This window comes from Elgaria multicarinata, chromosome 3 (genome assembly GCF_023053635.1).
Source record: "Elgaria multicarinata webbii isolate HBS135686 ecotype San Diego chromosome 3, rElgMul1.1.pri, whole genome shotgun sequence".
NCBI lineage: Eukaryota > Metazoa > Chordata > Lepidosauria > Squamata > Anguidae > Elgaria > Elgaria multicarinata.
This window is the reverse complement of record NC_086173.1, coordinates 45,717,356-45,735,495: the sequence shown is the minus strand read 5'-3', so window position 1 is coordinate 45,735,495 and position 18,140 is coordinate 45,717,356. Positions and strand designations below refer to the sequence as shown.

The following is an 18,140-nucleotide window of genomic DNA, read 5'->3' as shown; positions in this document are numbered from 1 at the left end:
TGGTATCTATCCCATACAGCCCATCCTGACCCTTTGCCCTTAACAAAATGCGTCCCACCCCACAATCTCTAAGCAGCTAGAGTTGCTGGTACTTACGACTGACAGGCAAAAGACATGCCAAAGATAGGAATGCAGCGAAAAATGCCCTCCCAGCGTGCGTAACTGACCCGCTGCAGCCACTGCCCGCCAAAGAGGCCGTGTTTGAAAGCAGAGACCGTGATCTGCAGCCAAGGAAAAGAAAAGAGAGGTTACAATCTAGACAACAGAGACGCCAAACCAAACCAACGTCTGGCAAACCAGGTTGCAACAACTTTACTAGTGCTGTGAAAACGATCAAGGGGGCAGCAGTTCTGTTAGGAGAATGAACAGCAGGCACAGAACCACAGGCCGTGTCTCCCTAGGTCAGGTCCCCTAGGCCTTGCTCCCCTCACAAGACGAATGGAAGCACTCGGGCTCATGGGTCCTGCACGTATCACAGCAATCCACATACAGAAAGGGTAGTGAGGAAACTAGTACTTCTTCTCCACTGAGTCTGCTGTCAAGTGGATATTTTGTATGTTACTCAAACCCCTTCATTGGCACCTCATTCCTTTCCACGTCCAGTCCTTACCTTTAAAGTTCTCCACAGCTTTGTCCTATTCTATTTTTTGGACACATTTCCTGCTATATCTCCCCATAAACTTCAACTTCTCCATCAATAGCAACCTCCGCTTCCCAAACATTTTTTGCTCCCTAATGCTGAGTTTGTTTTTAACGTACCCCAGAATAGCTGTTTTTATAAGGATACTGTGTTTTTATGCTTTTTATGTTTTTAAATTTTGTATATTTGTTTTAATGCTTACTGTTTTTAACTTCTGTAAACCGCCCAGAGAGCTTCAACTATGGGGTAGTATATAAATTCAATAAATAAATAATGTGACTTCACCTATTCTCCTTTGTTGCCTCATCTATGCATGGAACTCTAGGGAAGGAGGAATGACACTCTTCTCTCTCTCTCTCTCTCTCTCTCTCTTCCTTCAAAACCCATCTTTCTGTGAGGCCACTGGCTTAACCCCTTAATCTTCATTTCTGGCTCCAAATTTAAGCACGTGCAACTCCATCTCATCCCTTGCTACCCTGATTTCTCCCTCCCCTCCCTCTACCGTCTTTCCTGTTTTCTGTATCAGACTGTAAACTCCATGGGAGCAAGGGCCTCTAAGTGTGTGCATGCTTATGAAACTCTGTAAAACACTACATACACTGATGGAACAGCAGTGTCTATATTACATAGGCACTGCAACACATGACGAATATTTATGCAACTTCCCACAATCATCACTGGCTTTGTTTCATGGCGCCCACTAGCCAGTTCCCTTCTGCATTGTACGGGTACATCAAGACTCAGGACAACTTTTACTTGGTGCTGCTGAGCTGTGGCCTGAGGAGATAACACTTCTGTCTTCCAAATGGTGACATTTTTAAAAAGGAAGTGGCCGGAGAGATGGGAGAAAGTGAGAGAGACCTAGAAATGCCATCATAGATGAGGGGGAACAGAGACTGAGTCAGAAGGCTGATTTCAAGGGAATAAGTTAACGACCCCTTGGCATGAGGTGTGGCAAACACTTGACAAGCACGTCCCGAAGGAAGCATTTGAGTAAACACTCTGGGAGAAAGTGAGGGAAGTAATCAAGGGATTCTTCTGACAATCTGTGTGGCCTAAGAGCCCATAGAATAGTAAATAAAATGTGCTGAATTGCTGGAATCTAGGGACGCGGCATGATTTCCCTGGAAGAATGTGTATTAAGTAGCATATGGGAGACACATTCCTGAGTCTTGGCCATATAGGCGAGCAAACAGCTTCTCTGTTACTGGTAGTGGTCGTCTTCTACCTGGCAGTGCCAGTAACACTGGATAGAAAAAGTCGTTCATACCAAACCCTGAACCAATGAGTTGTTGCCAATAAGCATCCATGTAAATGGCCTCCAAGAGCCCACCCACAACGAAAGCTTGGACAGTGTGGAACTTAATTTGCATTGCGGTTTTCCTTAGATGAATTAACCACCAACCACTGAAGAAAACAAAAGCCTCCTAGTCATTAATACTGACCACAAACATAAACACCGTGTAAAAGATCAGAGCTATGGCACTGAAGGACTGTATGGAAGCCATCATGTTCCTCTGGAGACTCAGCGGAAGTATGAAGAGGGAGACAATGAAGAGCAGAACTATCCGGAACCAGCCACTCACCTGCAAGTTGAACAAGGGGAACAGTTACTCTAAGCATACCTAGAGGATCCCTCGGGGGGAAAGCACAGCAGACCCAAATATTCAAAACTAGACACATAAGACATAATCCTGCTCAGTGCTGCAAAAAGCACTAAAGATTCACTCTGAAAGTAAACTAAAGGAAAGGCTTTGAAGCATTAGGGAAGCTGCTTCCCACAGACCATTCTGTGATTAGCCCACATTGTCACTGGGTGCCACTGTTGCTCTACAGAGCTCTCACCAAACCCATTTTAAAGCAAAAGCTTGTTGGCTGTTTTAAATGGTAATCCGAACGCAACCTATTTGAATATCTTTTATGTACTTCCAGCAAATAAAATGAAAACTAACCTTGCTGCAGAAAGGAAAATGAAGGAAGAGATGGAAGTCTTGGAAATTCTGACCCAGAAAATTAAACAGCAGCTTGCTTTTGGGTGGGGTGGGGGGTATTTATTATACCAGAAAGCTTGGAAATGCCTAGAAATATTTAATACCTAATTTGGCTTTGCTTATGATGCATCTTTTTAACTTCTCAGCTCCTTAATCAGAGCTTAACTACATCAGGCCGGAGCAGATAAAAACCATGCCAAAACTCTGCTGAATGTCCATTTAGCTTTTCTGGCCGGTCCCTGCCCCTATGGATTGTTCTGTGTTCCCTATTTACCCACTGGGAATTAAACTATTCCTGCACTGGAAAGGCAAACAGCAGATATGCTATCAGCACTGCACTTTCTTGACCTGGTCTGCTTGTTATTCACCATTTAGCTGTGTATTCCTATTTGGAGGTTTGAGATTAACAAATGAACCGACATATCCTAAGGCTTACACTATAGCTCCAAAGCTCTGTTCAGTTCACCTAAGCACTAAATTCACAGTTCTTCTGCAGACTGCCCCTTGAGTCCTTGATGATACAAACTGTAGCATCTCTAGCCTTCAGTGCAGTGCTGTCTCCATCAACATGGCAGGCCCAGCTCTGCCTTGACCAACAAGTTAAATAATGACCAGTGTAAGAAGGTTGAAATGCTACTACAATTGGGATGGGTGGGCGCACACACAGAGAAGTGTAGCGGCTATATAAACAAAGCAGTAAGAGACAGTCTTACTGTTAAGTTAAGGGAAACATACAACAGGTGTAGGTAGGCATCAGGCTTGCAGAATCTAATTTACTTTTTTTTACTAGAACCCTGACATCCACCAACCAGAAGTCTGATGCAAAAGACATACACTGCAAATTAAAGAATTTGTTTTGAGTACCAGAACTGAATGGCACTCAGCTCACAGTCTTTCCACACAAAAATGTACTCCTGGTAAGCCCAGGATTTCTTAATTTCAATTGTATAATCCAGGACAGGGGGGAGTTATGTTGCTGCTGCTATTGTTAAAACAACTGGGAGTCCTTGCTAATCTATTGCAGACCATTCAGAGAACTAGCAGTAGTTCTAGATCTACCTTCTGCCTACCCTCAACATACAGGAAATAGCAATATTTTCAGAAGATCTACTCGGGACTGATCCTTGATCACCAACCTCATAGACATATGTGTGGATTTAATTTGCCTTGAATTGGGTTATTGTGGGGCAAAGTGCTCTGAAGCTTCAGTGCTTGGTGCTAATTTTGAGAATTGCAGAATGCCTGGGGCGTATATCGCAAGAATACTGCTCAGGCAAGATGCTTTCAAAAGCAAAACATGAGCTATAAAAAGGAAAGGGGAAATGTTCTCAATTGCTGTTGATAAGGGCAATAAAAAGCAAGCTTACCTGGAGCCCAAACAACCGGGCAAAGAAGTTTGATCCCAAGTCTCCAATAACAACGTAGAAAGCAATGCAGGTTCCTAACATCAGGCCAATCATACTGTAAAAGCACACAAATGGACAGGTCACTCCAGACTAGCAGGGTGCTCCCTTGGAATGCAGCCCTTATTACTTGCCAGGTGTGTACTAGCTGTTGAATTCAGATGGGATCAGCACTCTGAAATACTTTGAACACAGACATTTTCCAGTGTTGATGACCTGAACACCTTCTCTGTGAATTTCCCACCACCTTGCTAACAGAACAGCTTCAGGAGAAGCATTGATTATGGATAGCAGGCACTGTGCTTCAGGTTCCTTAACACAGGCACTCAGCAAACACAGCAGACAGAAAAATGGTTGACACCACCTTCTCATCTAAACTAAAACACCCACTTCTGCAATCACCAGGGACAAGGTCTAAGAGAAATAGTCTAGGGGAAACAAGGCCTGTAAAGTGAAGCAAGCAACCATTTAGACATGGTGGCACTCCAGGGGGACCACATTTATTAATGTCTCCCAAATAGCAGAGACATAACGATACCATGTCTTGGCATGCATCAAGGTTAACGGCAGGCTGACTATATAGTAAAAATAGGCTCACCTGCATATACTTTATGATCCTAATGTTGACTATTAACCTACGGAAGCCTCAAAGACCACATATAGTCACACAGGAGTTGCCTGTACAAGCTACAGGGCACAGCACATTGTCCACTACTACCTCTTGTGCCGACCTCTCCTTTTATAAGCTTAGAAATGAGTGCTTCCTAAATTCTGTCTCGTGTGGCACATTTGGATTATTAGTGCAGGTGAAGTTATTTCCATTTCACTAGTTATTTCCATTTCAATAGTTATTTCCATTTCACTTCTCTGTGCATATTGGAACACGTCACCACACCCAGGGGAATGGAGAATTTGAGATAAACATTTAAAACACAACAATGGTGCTCTTTCTTGCTCTCGTTCTCTTCGGTAATAATCTTACCGTTTTTGTGAAATAGATTCCGCAAATGGTAGCGTTTGCTTCCCAAGTGCTCTCTGAATAAGCGCTCTAAAATGACTTTGGAAATTGTGTGTGTGTGTGTGTGTCGTACAACTGCTTTCATGTCATCAAACTGTTTTATGAAATAGTTTCAGGCGATCTATGAGTTTGATACTAATGAAAGGGCCATAGTGTACATGTGGGGCACTAGCTTTTATAAGACGTTAATAAAAGGGACAACCTAGTAACCATACAGCAAGGGGAGGTTAAAGCCTTCAAGTGCATGCATGCTAATTTAACTGCTTTTCCAGAGCCATGGATAGAAGCTCTATTGTGGGAGTATGCTTTAGAAGGAGCTATTTTTCACTTATACACTCTCTAGAAACTCTGTGTGTGTGTGTACATGTGTGGTATTCAAAATTTATTTATTATTAACATTTTTAGGCTGCCTTATCTACTAAAATCCCATCCATCACATGTAATCAAAGGAGAGGGATGAAGAGACACCAAGCTAGAAGTGTATACTGGGCAGTGGAGAATGGAACGGGTCTCACCCCTTCCAGGAAGGTGGGCAACATTTTAATTGAGAGATCGCCCTGGGAACCCACGCCTCTGCACCGTTCCCTTTCACAAAGATGTGGGCCACTTCCCCTCCCGTTTCCGATCATATAACATCCCCGCAGCAATTACAGCAATTGCTTACATAGAAAAGTAATGGCACTGAAGCATTGAGAATATTTTTAGTCCTCTCTCAAAGCAGTTTAGCAGCTGGGAATACGGAAGAGAGCCAGGATCACGCGACTGGCCGGCTGGCCACGGATCACAGTTTGAGAAGAACCTCAGTCATAAAAAGCAACCCTGTGATGCCACGAATGCTCAAATTACGGCCTGAGTTAGCTGCAGAGCCCCACTTCTTTTTGAAATTCAGACACACGGCCACAGGCGCAGGAGGAGAGAAGTCAAAGAAAAGTCCTCGCTATGTCTCACTTCCACAATTGAAGCTCTGGGCAAACCAAAGTAAGACCTAGTAAGTGACATTTCTCTTTAGAGGGGAAAAGTTATCATTAGAAGAAGCAAAGGTCTTCAAATGATGACGGGAGCATCATGCCATTATTATTGTCAGCAAATTTGCTAATGTAGTCCAGTGTCACCCTTGCTCTATGGACGGGGAAACAATCACAGACAGCCACAAAAAAAGCCACTACTGAATTATGCACAACTCTCTGCACAGACTGAAGTGGGAGCAATGAACAGTTTCCCCTTGTGTGAATACCCAGGTCAGATGTGATGCATAATGGGGCGGGTAGCAGGGAAAAGAATGAATCCCAAGCCTCCCGAATGAAAGCCCAGCCTCTCCAGTTCAGAAACGATGGGACTGTGCCATCAAGCCATTCAGACCAACTATCTTAATCAACATTTGTGGGAGAAGCGGGAAGTAAAAAATATATACTTCCAATTGGGTAGGGGTCTTGCCATGATAACGAGAAGAAACGGCTGAACACATGTTATTGCTGGAATGGCCAACTCCATATACAGAAGGTTGAGAAACAACACATTCACACTGGAGACAAATCATTCTTGGGTTTCCATAACTGTTGTCCATCAGAAGTATTGCAATGTTCAATCCAAATGCTGCACCATCCCACTTTTCTGCCTAAATAATTACTGCAGCCACACAGATCTTAAGACCGATCGAGCACCTGCTGCTGCGGAGTTCTAACCACTGGGAAGAGCTTTTAAAAGAGGGACCCGTAGTTGTAGTTATGAACATACAACACATAAGGAGCAGTAACATAATGTTTAGATCAATATAGATAATACTGTCTAGTACCCTAAAAGTGAGACTAGCAGAAACAGGACATAAAACTACAGACAGTACATCAAATCTGAAGAGGTCAGAAAAACATGCATTTAAAGCTGTAAACAAATAATTTAAAACGCTGGGATCTTGAAAGGGTGCGGGATGGGGAAATTACCTGGTTTCCACCAACATTTTTCCAGGTTTTCCATAAGCGTGGAAAGCTAAAAAGAAAAAAAAGGGGGGGGGAGGGAGGAAAACACACACATCACCACAATTATTCAAACATATGTTCAAAACGTGGCATGTAAAAAAATGAACATCAGCCAACGGAGGCAATTCAGAACGCAGGGCTTTGCTAGTTTTGTATTTCAGAGTTGGTTTTCTTCCACCCGCCACCGTTTCCTCCCCACCCCCCAAACCTTCCCCCCCCTTCTTCTTCTTGACATACCATTCACAAATCAGAAGCCACATAAAAACAAATTTGGGAGAAAGATTCAAAGCAGGTTCTTCTCCCCCCTTCCCCCCCCCCCACGGCAAGCCCAACAGCGCTAAGTAGGAGTTACACATGGCAACCATTAAAAGAAGAAAGTCGGCACTGAAAAGAAAATATGCGAGCATAAGAGACTGTGTGGCAAAAAGTTACTGCAGTGCAAAATTTCAATCAAGTTCCCATTTTTATTCCTTCCTTCCCTATTATGACTGAACCACTTTGTATTGCTGATGGGAGCATTGAGACGATGCCCAGAATGTTCAGCCACCCTGAGAATATCCATGATTCACAACCCACACCAAAGGGATTTGACCAAGAGATTTCTTTTTCATTTTATACACTGGTCACCGCTTGCAGCACAAAGCAATCAGCATCCTTGAAATCACTGCTTCTCTGGAAAGCTCAGCTTGTATTTTCAAAAGGCATTTTACTATGGGGATAAGAGGAAAATTACCACCTCCAGTTCTAAGAGAGAACCTTTTTTAACTGGGCCTGTTACTAATGCCACATTCATGTGAAATGTTTACAGAGGGCAACTGGCTTTCAACCTTCGGTTTGCACAATGTTCATATTGTCGTGGCGTAATCTGTGTGCTAGAAAAAGGATCAGTCACCCCAGAGCAGGAACGCAACAAAAGAAGGGACACATCCATCTCCAAAGTAAAGGCCAAGGATAATGTCCCGTTAGAAAGGGATTTCTCAATAATAAATAAATAAATCACCAATTATCAATTAAAACGGATTGCCCAGGCTGCCCTTGATTGCACAGGATCCTTCAAGACACCGGGGGGGGGGGAATCACTCAAATTCCTTTTGAAAGCAAGCCCAAATTAGCTATGAGGACAGGTTGACTGACCATCATCTAGCTGGATCTGAGAGAGGGTGACTTGGTTACCAAGGTATCATCCCTTCTGTTATGCTCCAATTCCACAGCTTTAAATCTTCTGGCCAGGAATGTGCATGTGAATGCCCTTTTTTCCACAGTAGCTGCCAGCTCCATATATCCCCCTTTACTTTAGAAATGTGTGTGTGTGCATGTGTGTACACACACACACGCACACAGAGAGAGAGAGAGAGAGAGAGAGAGAGACAAACAAACATACATTTGAGTTCGGAGCAGAATTACTTCTCTAGCTGCAAGGCAAATTAGGATGGGGGAATTTGACATGAGTGCCAAGAACCAAACCAGTACATATGAACAGCTATGCTAGATCATATCAAGGGTCCATCTAGTCCAGCACTCTGTTCACACAGTGGCTGAGCAACTGTTGACCAGGAACCTACAAACAGGACATGGTACAACAGCACCCCTCCACCCGTGTTCCTCAGCAACTGGTTCATGCAGACTTACTGCCTCTGATCCTGGAGGTAGCATATAGCCATCAGGACTAGTAGCCACTGATAGCCTTCTCCTCCAGGAATTTATCCAAACCCCTTTTAAAGCCATCCAAATTGGTGGCCATCACTATATCTTGTGGTACTGAATTCCATAGTTTAACTATGTGCTATGTGAAGAAGTACTTCTTTTATCTGTCCTGAATCTCTCACAAAACAGCTTCACAGGATGGAGGTTCTAGTATTATGAAAGAGGGAGAAAAATGTCTCCCTATCCACATTCTCCACACCATGCATAATTTTGTAGACCTCTATCATGTCTCCCCTTAGCCTTTTTTCCAAGCTAAACAGTCCCAGCTGTTGTAATCTACTCTCATACGGGAGATGGTCCAACCCTTTGATCATTTTAGCTGCCCTTTTCTGCACTTTCCCCAGCTCTACAATAGGTGTAAGCAAGCCTTAAGAGGCACTTTAATTATTCCTACCAAGAGATGATAGGGTGGGGCGAACTTTACAGAAGTCCCCAACTGAAAACGAAGTATTTGCTTTTGGGCGAAATCTTTCTCCGGCCTTAAAAGGTCTAGGTATAGCACCCAGCTGGGACCAGGAATGTGTGGGATCTGGGCTTCTTTTGCTCACTTGTAAGAAAGTAAGGCAACAGAATCCCGAAAAGAAAATGTTTCCAACTTCCCTCTGAAAAACGGACAGCAGCAGTCCCTTGTGTGATACTCAGGGCAGATGAGCCTCAGAGAACAGGCCTTATGGAAGCTTGGGGAATACTTGATCCAAATCCCAGCTCAACCATTAATTCCGTAGGTGGTTTTGAGCAAGTCACACTCAATAAGTGGTGGTTCATACATTATCACAGCTGGCCAATTTATGGAAATAAATGCTTGCATGAGTGGTTGACTTGCTTGCTCAGCGTAACATCATGGGAGGTCCTTGCAGAAGACCACAGTACCTACTTGCATCAAAAGGGTGTGCTGGAAACTAGAAATCTGTATTCATGGAAGCAGCCACTATGATCTTCCGTAAGTACTTCCTCTAGCGTTATACTGCTCATGAGAAAGTACCACTAGTGGAAGCGGTTATTTGTATATATAAGCCAGCTCTCACTTTTTCCCACTGATATATGAGAATAAATGTGTTCTTTTGCAACAAGGAAAGAGCTGTTACCTGGCCTAATCCTTAGCAATAAAGCAGGCTGTAAATGCAAGTTAGTAAATGAAGCTCATTCATCTGTGCACATCTAGGACCATCAGCATTTCAGATTTTAATTTGGCATCTCATCAGTCTCAGAAGACAACTGACTGACTATGTAACAGCAGGGGAAGAACACAGCATGTGAAGCAACAATCCCTCAGAAAGCAAACTCAAACGGCGAGGGCGGGGGGTGGGGGGGGTGGAGAATGATTCAGTGCAAAAATGGCACACTTCTGTAAACAGAAGGATTTCGTCAGACGTTGAACTTTGTGTCCATTTAGAGGGAAAATTGACTGAATAGAACAGTGCCTCTGGAGTGGTTCCTAGCAAAAGAGTGTTAAAATTAAGATATGAGCCTTGGACAGCTAACTGAAAGTAAAAGAATCCTTTTAGGTTATATACTATTGTAATGAACCATTTACACAGCCCTTTTAGTACACAAAATAGTTTAAAATCCTTCACACCATGGCCTGCTAGAAAAAGCTCATTATTATCACCTTACAGATGAGGAATGAAGGTTCTGAGACAGTGACTTGACCAAGGCTATTTAATAAGCCCATTGCAGAACTGCAATCTGGAATCCGGTCCTCTAGATCCAAAGCCAGTCTTATCGCCACAAAATCAAAACCAGCTTTATAACGTTATGGGGGGTTGGGCGGGGGAACAATCTTGAATTATTTCAGCACTTATAACAGTTGCTGATATGATTGCAACATATGCTTATATCTATCAGGGTGTTCTAAAATTAGGCAATGAGTAGATATATTACACTTATTATGCCAAGACAGATTGTGAAAGGGATATCTGATAAATTAAATCCCAATAAAAGAAAAGGGAGGCTGCTGTGTATTCAAAAGTATTCAACTAACCTCACACACTTGGTGTGGTCAAATTCCAAATTGTGAGGGTCCACCTCCCACAAGGCCAATGAACAACCCCACTGGTTATGAATAGCCAGCCGTTTTTTCTGGTCTATTTTTTTTACAAAAAGCCAATGAAGAGGTCAACCTCGATCTGAGCAGTACTACTTCAGACTGCAGATAGATGAGGAACACTGCTCTATCCAAAAGAGTCTTACAACATAAGAAACTAGCACGTCCGGGAGAAAGGTTGTGGTCCTCCAAGACACATCAATTTTCTACATGCAGGGATTTTGTTTTATTTTTTGGAAGGAGGAAAATTTAATCAGATGAGCCCCCAGCAATAGACACAGGTCTACCTCCTCTTCTGCTGTTTATGAGAATTAGCCCTTTTGCATATTTTTTAAAGACATGGGTGCATTTTCACAGATCTCACTTGTGTCTGAATGTATGCAAAAATGCAACCAGAGAGTTAAAGTATGCATCACTCTCCCAGAGAACCTATGAGCCCCAAAATCCCTTGCTAGACACTGGGCATCGTTGATGGGATGGCTTTCAGCCAAGATCCTGACCAATGCTTTAGCAACTTTAGTTTGGCAGAATAGCAACAGTAAAATGCTCTTCCAGTACCCTTCTACAGGATAGAGAACAGCAGTCAACATTGTCTTGCTCAAATCACATCTTGTCTCTCTGCAATAGTTATTTCCAAATACCCAGCTTCTTATGCAAGGTTTCACTGGCCCACCAACTAGTAGAAAAAAGCAGTGGTAGAAATATTTTAACCTGAAGTCTCGTACATTTAAATATGTATCCCTATCTAGTCTCGTGTATTTAAATGTGCATCCCTATCTATCTCAAAGGCATCAGGCAGGTAATATCATGCTTTCAGATCAATTTATTGCTCTTTCATAATATGGGGGCGGAGGGGGAATACAATACTGAATACTACAATCAAGGTTAGTATTACTTCACCAAAGTAATAAATGTTTTCCGTATTTCACAAAAGCCACTTGTAAACAGGTAACTATCTCGGACATGTTTGAATGAAGTAAGCGCATTCATCATCACTGCAAACCTGATAATACCATGTTTTTAATCAGACAGAAATATATTGCAAATCCAGCCACCAAATGCCCTGAACCTAAACAAAACTACATTTGCTTTTTAACAACAGTTAGGCTAAGAAAGAAAGTAGTGCAACCATGGAAAAGCTACAGGACTTATTAAATAGTAGCTGGCAGGTGCATGGCACTGTTAAGTGAGCACTCCCCTCCTTTTCAGAATTCTGATGGCCTACAGGAGGAGATGATCTAGGCAGGATCTAGTACTTTATACGTCCCATCACATGGTTTCATATTAACCAAGGTGGACAGTGTTGTTGGGGAAACTATTCAACTGTAAATACTTCATACGGCTCGGATATATAAAGGAGAACATGGGAGTCACAATGAGATAAAGCGAGGCAGGGGTTAAGCACTTCCCTTGGAATCGCCTCTGTATGTATGTCTGGAAAATACACAGGCAATTCTGAGTTAAGGGGTTAACTACTTTGCTTTAAAACCATCCTATCAAAGCCCAAGAAGTTACAGCCATAAATAGTGTGCATAATTTAAAAACAATAAAAATGCTGTTGCTTAGTTTCTCACAGACAAACGCTATTGATTTGCTGGACTCGACACACATCAAGCGTCCCTCCTCCCACCATTCCCCCCCTTTCCAAATAACATTGAGAGGTGTTTATTCCTATTGTTCCTCTGCCACTTTGGCTCTCGTAGCCAAAGCTTTGAATGCTCTTCCGGAAGACGTTGCTTAGATTAAGTTAATTTGTAAAACTTTCCTACGTCCTTCAAAGCTGCCAAAGCCTCCCACAGAATCAGCTTGGGTTCTGCCAGGATCTCTTGCAGCTGGACCGGTGTAGAAGAAAGCGAGCGACAAAGGCTGCTGTGTGTAGCTGCTCAACCTTGATGCATTGGGATGCCTGTAGCGGCACAGGCTGCGCTGGGGCCGAGGATGCCTTTTCCCAGGCGCTCCCCCTACTCCGGCTGGTGGCATCTCTCCCAGGGCAAAGGCAGGCAGAAAGGGAAGCCATTTCTTTCCGCACCAATGTTTGCGTGCCAGAAAGTTTGGAAGCATTTACTGGCCCTTCTCTGTGTATCTAAGCTGCTTAGTTTTAGAAAGTGAAGGAGACCTCTTCTTCCTGGGAGACGCTCCAAGGTGAACAGGACTCAATGTATTCAGGCAAAGGAGGAGGAGTGCACAAAGACTTATTGTAACATGGAAAGGGAAATCAAGGACTACGGGCATCTGCTGTTGGGGAGAAAGAGCTACGTTTGACTCCCCCTGTTCCTCTCCTGTTCCCCCACCCCCACTCCTGCCAAACAACAAGGCTTTAAGATAATAAAGCATATCTTTTGTAGCAAAGGTTTAACCTTCAGGACCACGGTAGTTTTCTAATTTTTGTTGTTGCCAATAGACATATTTTGCAGTGGCTGTGCTGTGCAGCTAAATGAGGGAGCCTCAGGCAACAGAGGAACTGAGGGTATCCATCTGTCAGCAGTCACTAAGGAGACTGCACATTTCTTTAAATCCTTTGCAGGCTGAGAGACTGGCCAATTCCCCACTCCAACTCCCCAAGAGGCAACTCAGGAAACGCAAGATGGGGTTATGGTGGTGGGAGGGCAGAAAACAGCATGTCCTGCCATGAGAATCTTTCACCTCTGCCACCCCAAGGGAAAAATCCCACCTCTGCAACAAGCAAATGTAAAATGGGTATGGAAGAGTTTCTGCTTCTGGAGCAGCAGCTGAAAAGAAAGTCCGAGAGGGGCGATTCCAAGCCGGCTCGTGGCATGTTTTCTTGCACGGAAACAAGCCAATCGGAAAGGCTCAAATCGACGGCCCTGTCCGTGCAATCTTCTCCCCCACCCAAATCCTTGGGAATCAGAGGAGAGGTCAAAAATAGATGGCGATCCTGGCGCCAAGGCACAGCAGACAAACTATGAGGAAGAGGGCTGCTGGGCCTTGCCAAAACCCCACACATGAATCTTGCAGATGTTTCAGTTTTCTTGGCAGCTGGAAACTTGGTACGCTGCTTCCCCTGACCTCCCTGTTGTGCTGCCTCAAGCACATGATCCAACGAGCCCACAGTCCATGCCAGGCTCTCTACTGGCAGAACCCAATGTCCTCGGCAGCATGCTAGGCGGGGAAAGTGAGCGGGTTTTGGGCAGCCACCAACCATTGAGAGCAGACACCCATTATGCCAGCTCTTTCTCCCTAACAGCTTATATTTAGACCACTCGCTTCATCCCAGCCTGCACAGCCTTTGTGTTGTTTTCAAAGAGTTAAATCTTTGCACTACAGGCTGCTGTTACACAGAGAAGGAGAGAAAGAAAAAATACCTCCAGAATATAGTGAATAATTCAGCTCCACCAGTATGAGAGTTGTAAATTAGGAGACTGGAGTAAAAGCAAGGCATAAAAGCATCTTCCCCCCAGTTGACCACGCTCACCTAGCCCGGGATAGGTCCTGCGTTTGCTGAGATTGGCTGATTTCACTAGGAACATACAGGATTGATGAGTCATCCAGGAGCAGAAAACAAGCAGCAGGGCTCCCAGAAAGATGCCACACTAAAAAGGAGGGAAGGAGAAAAATATAAGTGCTGGATGAATAATAAGCACGCGCACACACACACACACACACACACACACACACACACACACACACCATCCCTGGTACAGCTCTTATTTCATGCATTCTTATTGCTGTCCCACATCACCTAGAGGCTGCCTGGGACATTTGCCGCCACACACTAGCCTGTTAAGGGAGATCCCCTGCCTCTGAACAGCAGTCAGCCAAAATGTGACGTATGAGTTCAATTTTATTCTCACACACAGTTTATGGCAGAGACATTGAGCAGCCACCTGTTTACTAAATGGCTCAGTTGCTGTACCTGCTTGCCTGGAAAAGGAAGCCAGAGCAATTTATGGAAGGGAACGAGCCTTCCTGCCCTGCTGTTGTGACATTTTCTGGGCATATTCCAGAACAGTGATCTGTCTCCAACTCCTACCAGAGTCATGTTAAACAAGTTAGCATGCTGTTGATCCAGGGGTTTGAACTCCTCTGCAGAAGTGTTACTGGCTGTTCTATCCACTTACAACATAAACATAAATTACTCTGTTAGCTACCTGTCCCGAAAGCATTGTGCTGGCTCACTCTCTGGACATATTTGTAGAGGAAGCGGAAGGAGTTCGGGGGAAGGAGGGGGAGAGGACATGAATGGCTGAACATTTATGAAAACAATGCGTGACTCTGGGCAGGAACAAGTGGTGCTAAATTTTAATCACAGCTGCTATTTGTTCTGTTTTAGTCAAAAGAGTTGTAGCTCTGGAGTTTCTGGCAACTGTGCACATAACAAACCAACAACCTGCTCTGTGGAGCCTTAAAACCCAAATAGCTGTAAAGGACTCTTTCCTCAAAGGAAGGCTTATTGACATCAGTTTGCAGCTGTGGGATTGGAACAAGCAACAAAATCTCCAGAGCCCACCAGAGGTTCCACCCCCAAAAAAGAGAAAAGGGCACAGGACACTTTCCACAAAAGCAACAGAGTCACAGCTATTTTCACAGTTTGGTGCAAACAGGTGAAATAGGACGAGCATGCCCTTATCTCATGGGGTTTGCTGATACAAAAACTATGTACAACAACCTTGCCGGACAGAAGTTGGAAAAGGAATTAGCACCCTAGTACTGTGATCTTCCATCAAGTCATTCATGCAACCTACCATAGCATCTATTAGCAGCATCTGTTAATAAGCGCTGCTGTGCATTGGGAGAGAATCGCCAACCAGATGTTCACATGCATAACCACATATCATTGGTGGTAAGCATTTTTACAACCACAAAAACTTAATTACTACCAGCAATCCACCTCCTGTTATGTCCAGTACTGGAAAATCAACTATGCCTCGGAGTGTCCCATGACCAACACATTCCCTTTGTTTGTTTGTTTGACCAGTGGGGCACTTGTCTACATAGCTTGAAACAGAGGCAAGGCCATTAAGTATTGCTTGCAGAAACAATATCAGAAATAGAACCTCCCTCTCCCCCTCTCTCTCCCCCCCTCTCTCTCTCACACACACACACAGAAGAAAAAGGATGCACTTTCCAAGGAGACCATAACACACTTAGCTCTTCTGCTACCCCTATCCTCAATATGTTCTCATTCTCTCTCTCTCACTCACACACACACAGTGAGAGAGTGAGTTTCTCCCTACCTACCCCCATCCTTGATGCATTGCATGGTGGAAACATTTACAGTACTTACACAATTATACATTTCTTTACTATGCACTGTTGCCCAATTTAAGATTAAGCTACGTATTCCTAATCTATCATTTCAGCAACCTGTTTCTTTTTAGGCTCTTCTTGCCTTTATGTTGTTTAATTTTATTTCCCCCTTTTGTATCTCACTTTAATTTTGCTTGTCTTGGTAACTCGCTTATTAACTTTAATCCAAAGTATTTGCAGGTGAGTGTGGAAGGTGAGATATAAGGGAGTTTTAGGTTGCAGTCCTATATGCACCTACCAGGGAATAAGCCCCACTGAACACAGTGGAATTTACTTCTGGGAAGACATGCACAGGATTGTGCTGTTATTTATATACTGCAAAACATTCATTTAAGTTACAAAGGGGTCTGAGGTGCTTAGAGCACAATGAAGGGCTGTTCACCTCCTGGAATATTCAGAACTTTATCATCACAGGAGTGCTAATCTTCCCCCTCCCCCCCAAAATAGGGAATGCATAAAACGAATGAACACACTAGAAGTAAAGGATCCATTGCAAGAAAACATGCTCCCAGGCCAACACTTGCCTTCAATCGTTACATAACGTGTCCCACATACACACAAAGAGCAGATAAACATCTAGCAAACCAGCACTCTATTCCCAAATCAACCCAGGGTTAACACCGAAGATGGCAAGCCATTCAATTGATGAGTCTGCCGCTATTGTCTGATCAAAGAACTGTCTTTATTATTTGAGTCGTCAAATATTCCAGCAAGAATGCCCCAATGCAGATCTATCTACATGTGAAAAATAGAACTACATCATGGTGCCATCTGTTAACGGACCTACTTAAATGACTCAAGTGTTTTGCTTTGCTACATGCTAATGCCATCTGTTGGGAAAAAGATGGAACTAACCAAGAGCTAAACATCTTGATTGGTTGGAACCTTCTGATATAAAGATTTTAATTTGTTTGGAATTTTTTTTCCAAAGTTTTGTGTATCTTTTTATAAAAGCGGTATCAGGTTATCAACTTGTTTAGCAGCTTAGAAAAGACATTCAACAAGTTTAGTCTCTCACCACCATAAAAAGGCTTGTGTTCTAAAACTGAATCCCTACGCACATGTACTTGGGGGTAACTCCCATTCAATGAAGAGGGACTCACTTCCAAGTGAACATGCAGAGGATCAGACTGCTAGTCTGCCATTTTTCTAAATATCACGTATTATTTTCCACATATTATTCCAGAACAAAAAATCTCAGAGCAATTTGACTTTTTCTAAGGATCGTTAATCTGTAAGTCAACAGTAGACCAGTGCCGACCACTGAAGCTGTTCTTTTTTAAAAAAACAACAACAAATGTGGATTTCTGTAATAATACATAAGACTCTTGGCTTTCGCAAAGGAAAAGACAACCTTCTAGCTGCAGTTAATTAAAATATCTAATGCATCTTTCCCCAACCAGGTGCCCTCCAGAAGTATTGGACTGTAACTTCCATCATCCCATTCATTATCATGCTGGCTGGTGATGATGGAAGCTGCAGTCCAACACATCTGGAGAGCAAGGGGTTGAGGAAGGCATAGCCCCAAAAAATCCAGTGTAGTTCTAGCACTAAACAAATTACCAACCTCTGCAGTTGACTGTAAAGCTCACCATACTGCATACTCAAATGATTTTTCAGATAAGAAGAGCAAGGCTGCAAGTTCAGAGAACAAAGATAGCTCTGAAAATGTGATGGGAACACCACAGAAGATAAGCAAATGATAAAATGTTAACAGAAGCAATAAAAACACCACCCAAGGTCAGTCCAATTCAGAAGCTAACCACCAGTGGCTATTCACCAAGACGCTGCAAGCTCTCGGTGGGTGGATCATCAGAAAGCTGGCTGGGAAGACAAGCTGGGATCAATACAGGGAGCAGGCTCAATGTCCAGAGAAAGAAGGCGAGATTACGCATGGATCCTGAATATGAAATTCCATTCAAGGCTTCCTTTAGTAAGAAATATGGTAGTCATTCATAGGGGCATATCAGACTGGAATTAATGGGGAAACTGCAATGGACAAATCAGAGTGTTCTTTATGCTTGTAAGGAGAGATGTAGGCTATTATCATATAAATAAGAAACGTAAAAATTGAACAGGGAGCACAAGTTATGCCTTTA

At 43.4% G+C, this 18,140-nt stretch overlaps 1 protein-coding gene across 3 annotated transcripts in view; it reads right to left on the bottom strand.

Moving 5' to 3' along the window:
• The window catches only part of SLC38A10 (solute carrier family 38 member 10), an 82,749-nt gene that overhangs the window by 60,302 nt on the left and 4,307 nt on the right, over positions 1 to 18,140 (bottom strand). For all 3 annotated transcript variants that reach the window (XR_010025184.1, XM_063120095.1, XM_063120096.1), the window contains exons 2-6: positions 14,207 to 14,324; positions 6,990 to 7,035; positions 3,999 to 4,092; positions 2,086 to 2,226; positions 97 to 221 (exon numbers count right to left, since the gene is read on the bottom strand). Coding sequence is in view for 2 of the 3 variants with exons in the window: in XM_063120095.1 (XP_062976165.1) it covers positions 97 to 221; positions 2,086 to 2,226; positions 3,999 to 4,092; positions 6,990 to 7,035; positions 14,207 to 14,324 (524 nt within the window). In the remaining variant the exon portion in view is untranslated. The remainder of the gene's footprint in view (positions 1 to 96; positions 222 to 2,085; positions 2,227 to 3,998; positions 4,093 to 6,989; positions 7,036 to 14,206; positions 14,325 to 18,140) is intronic.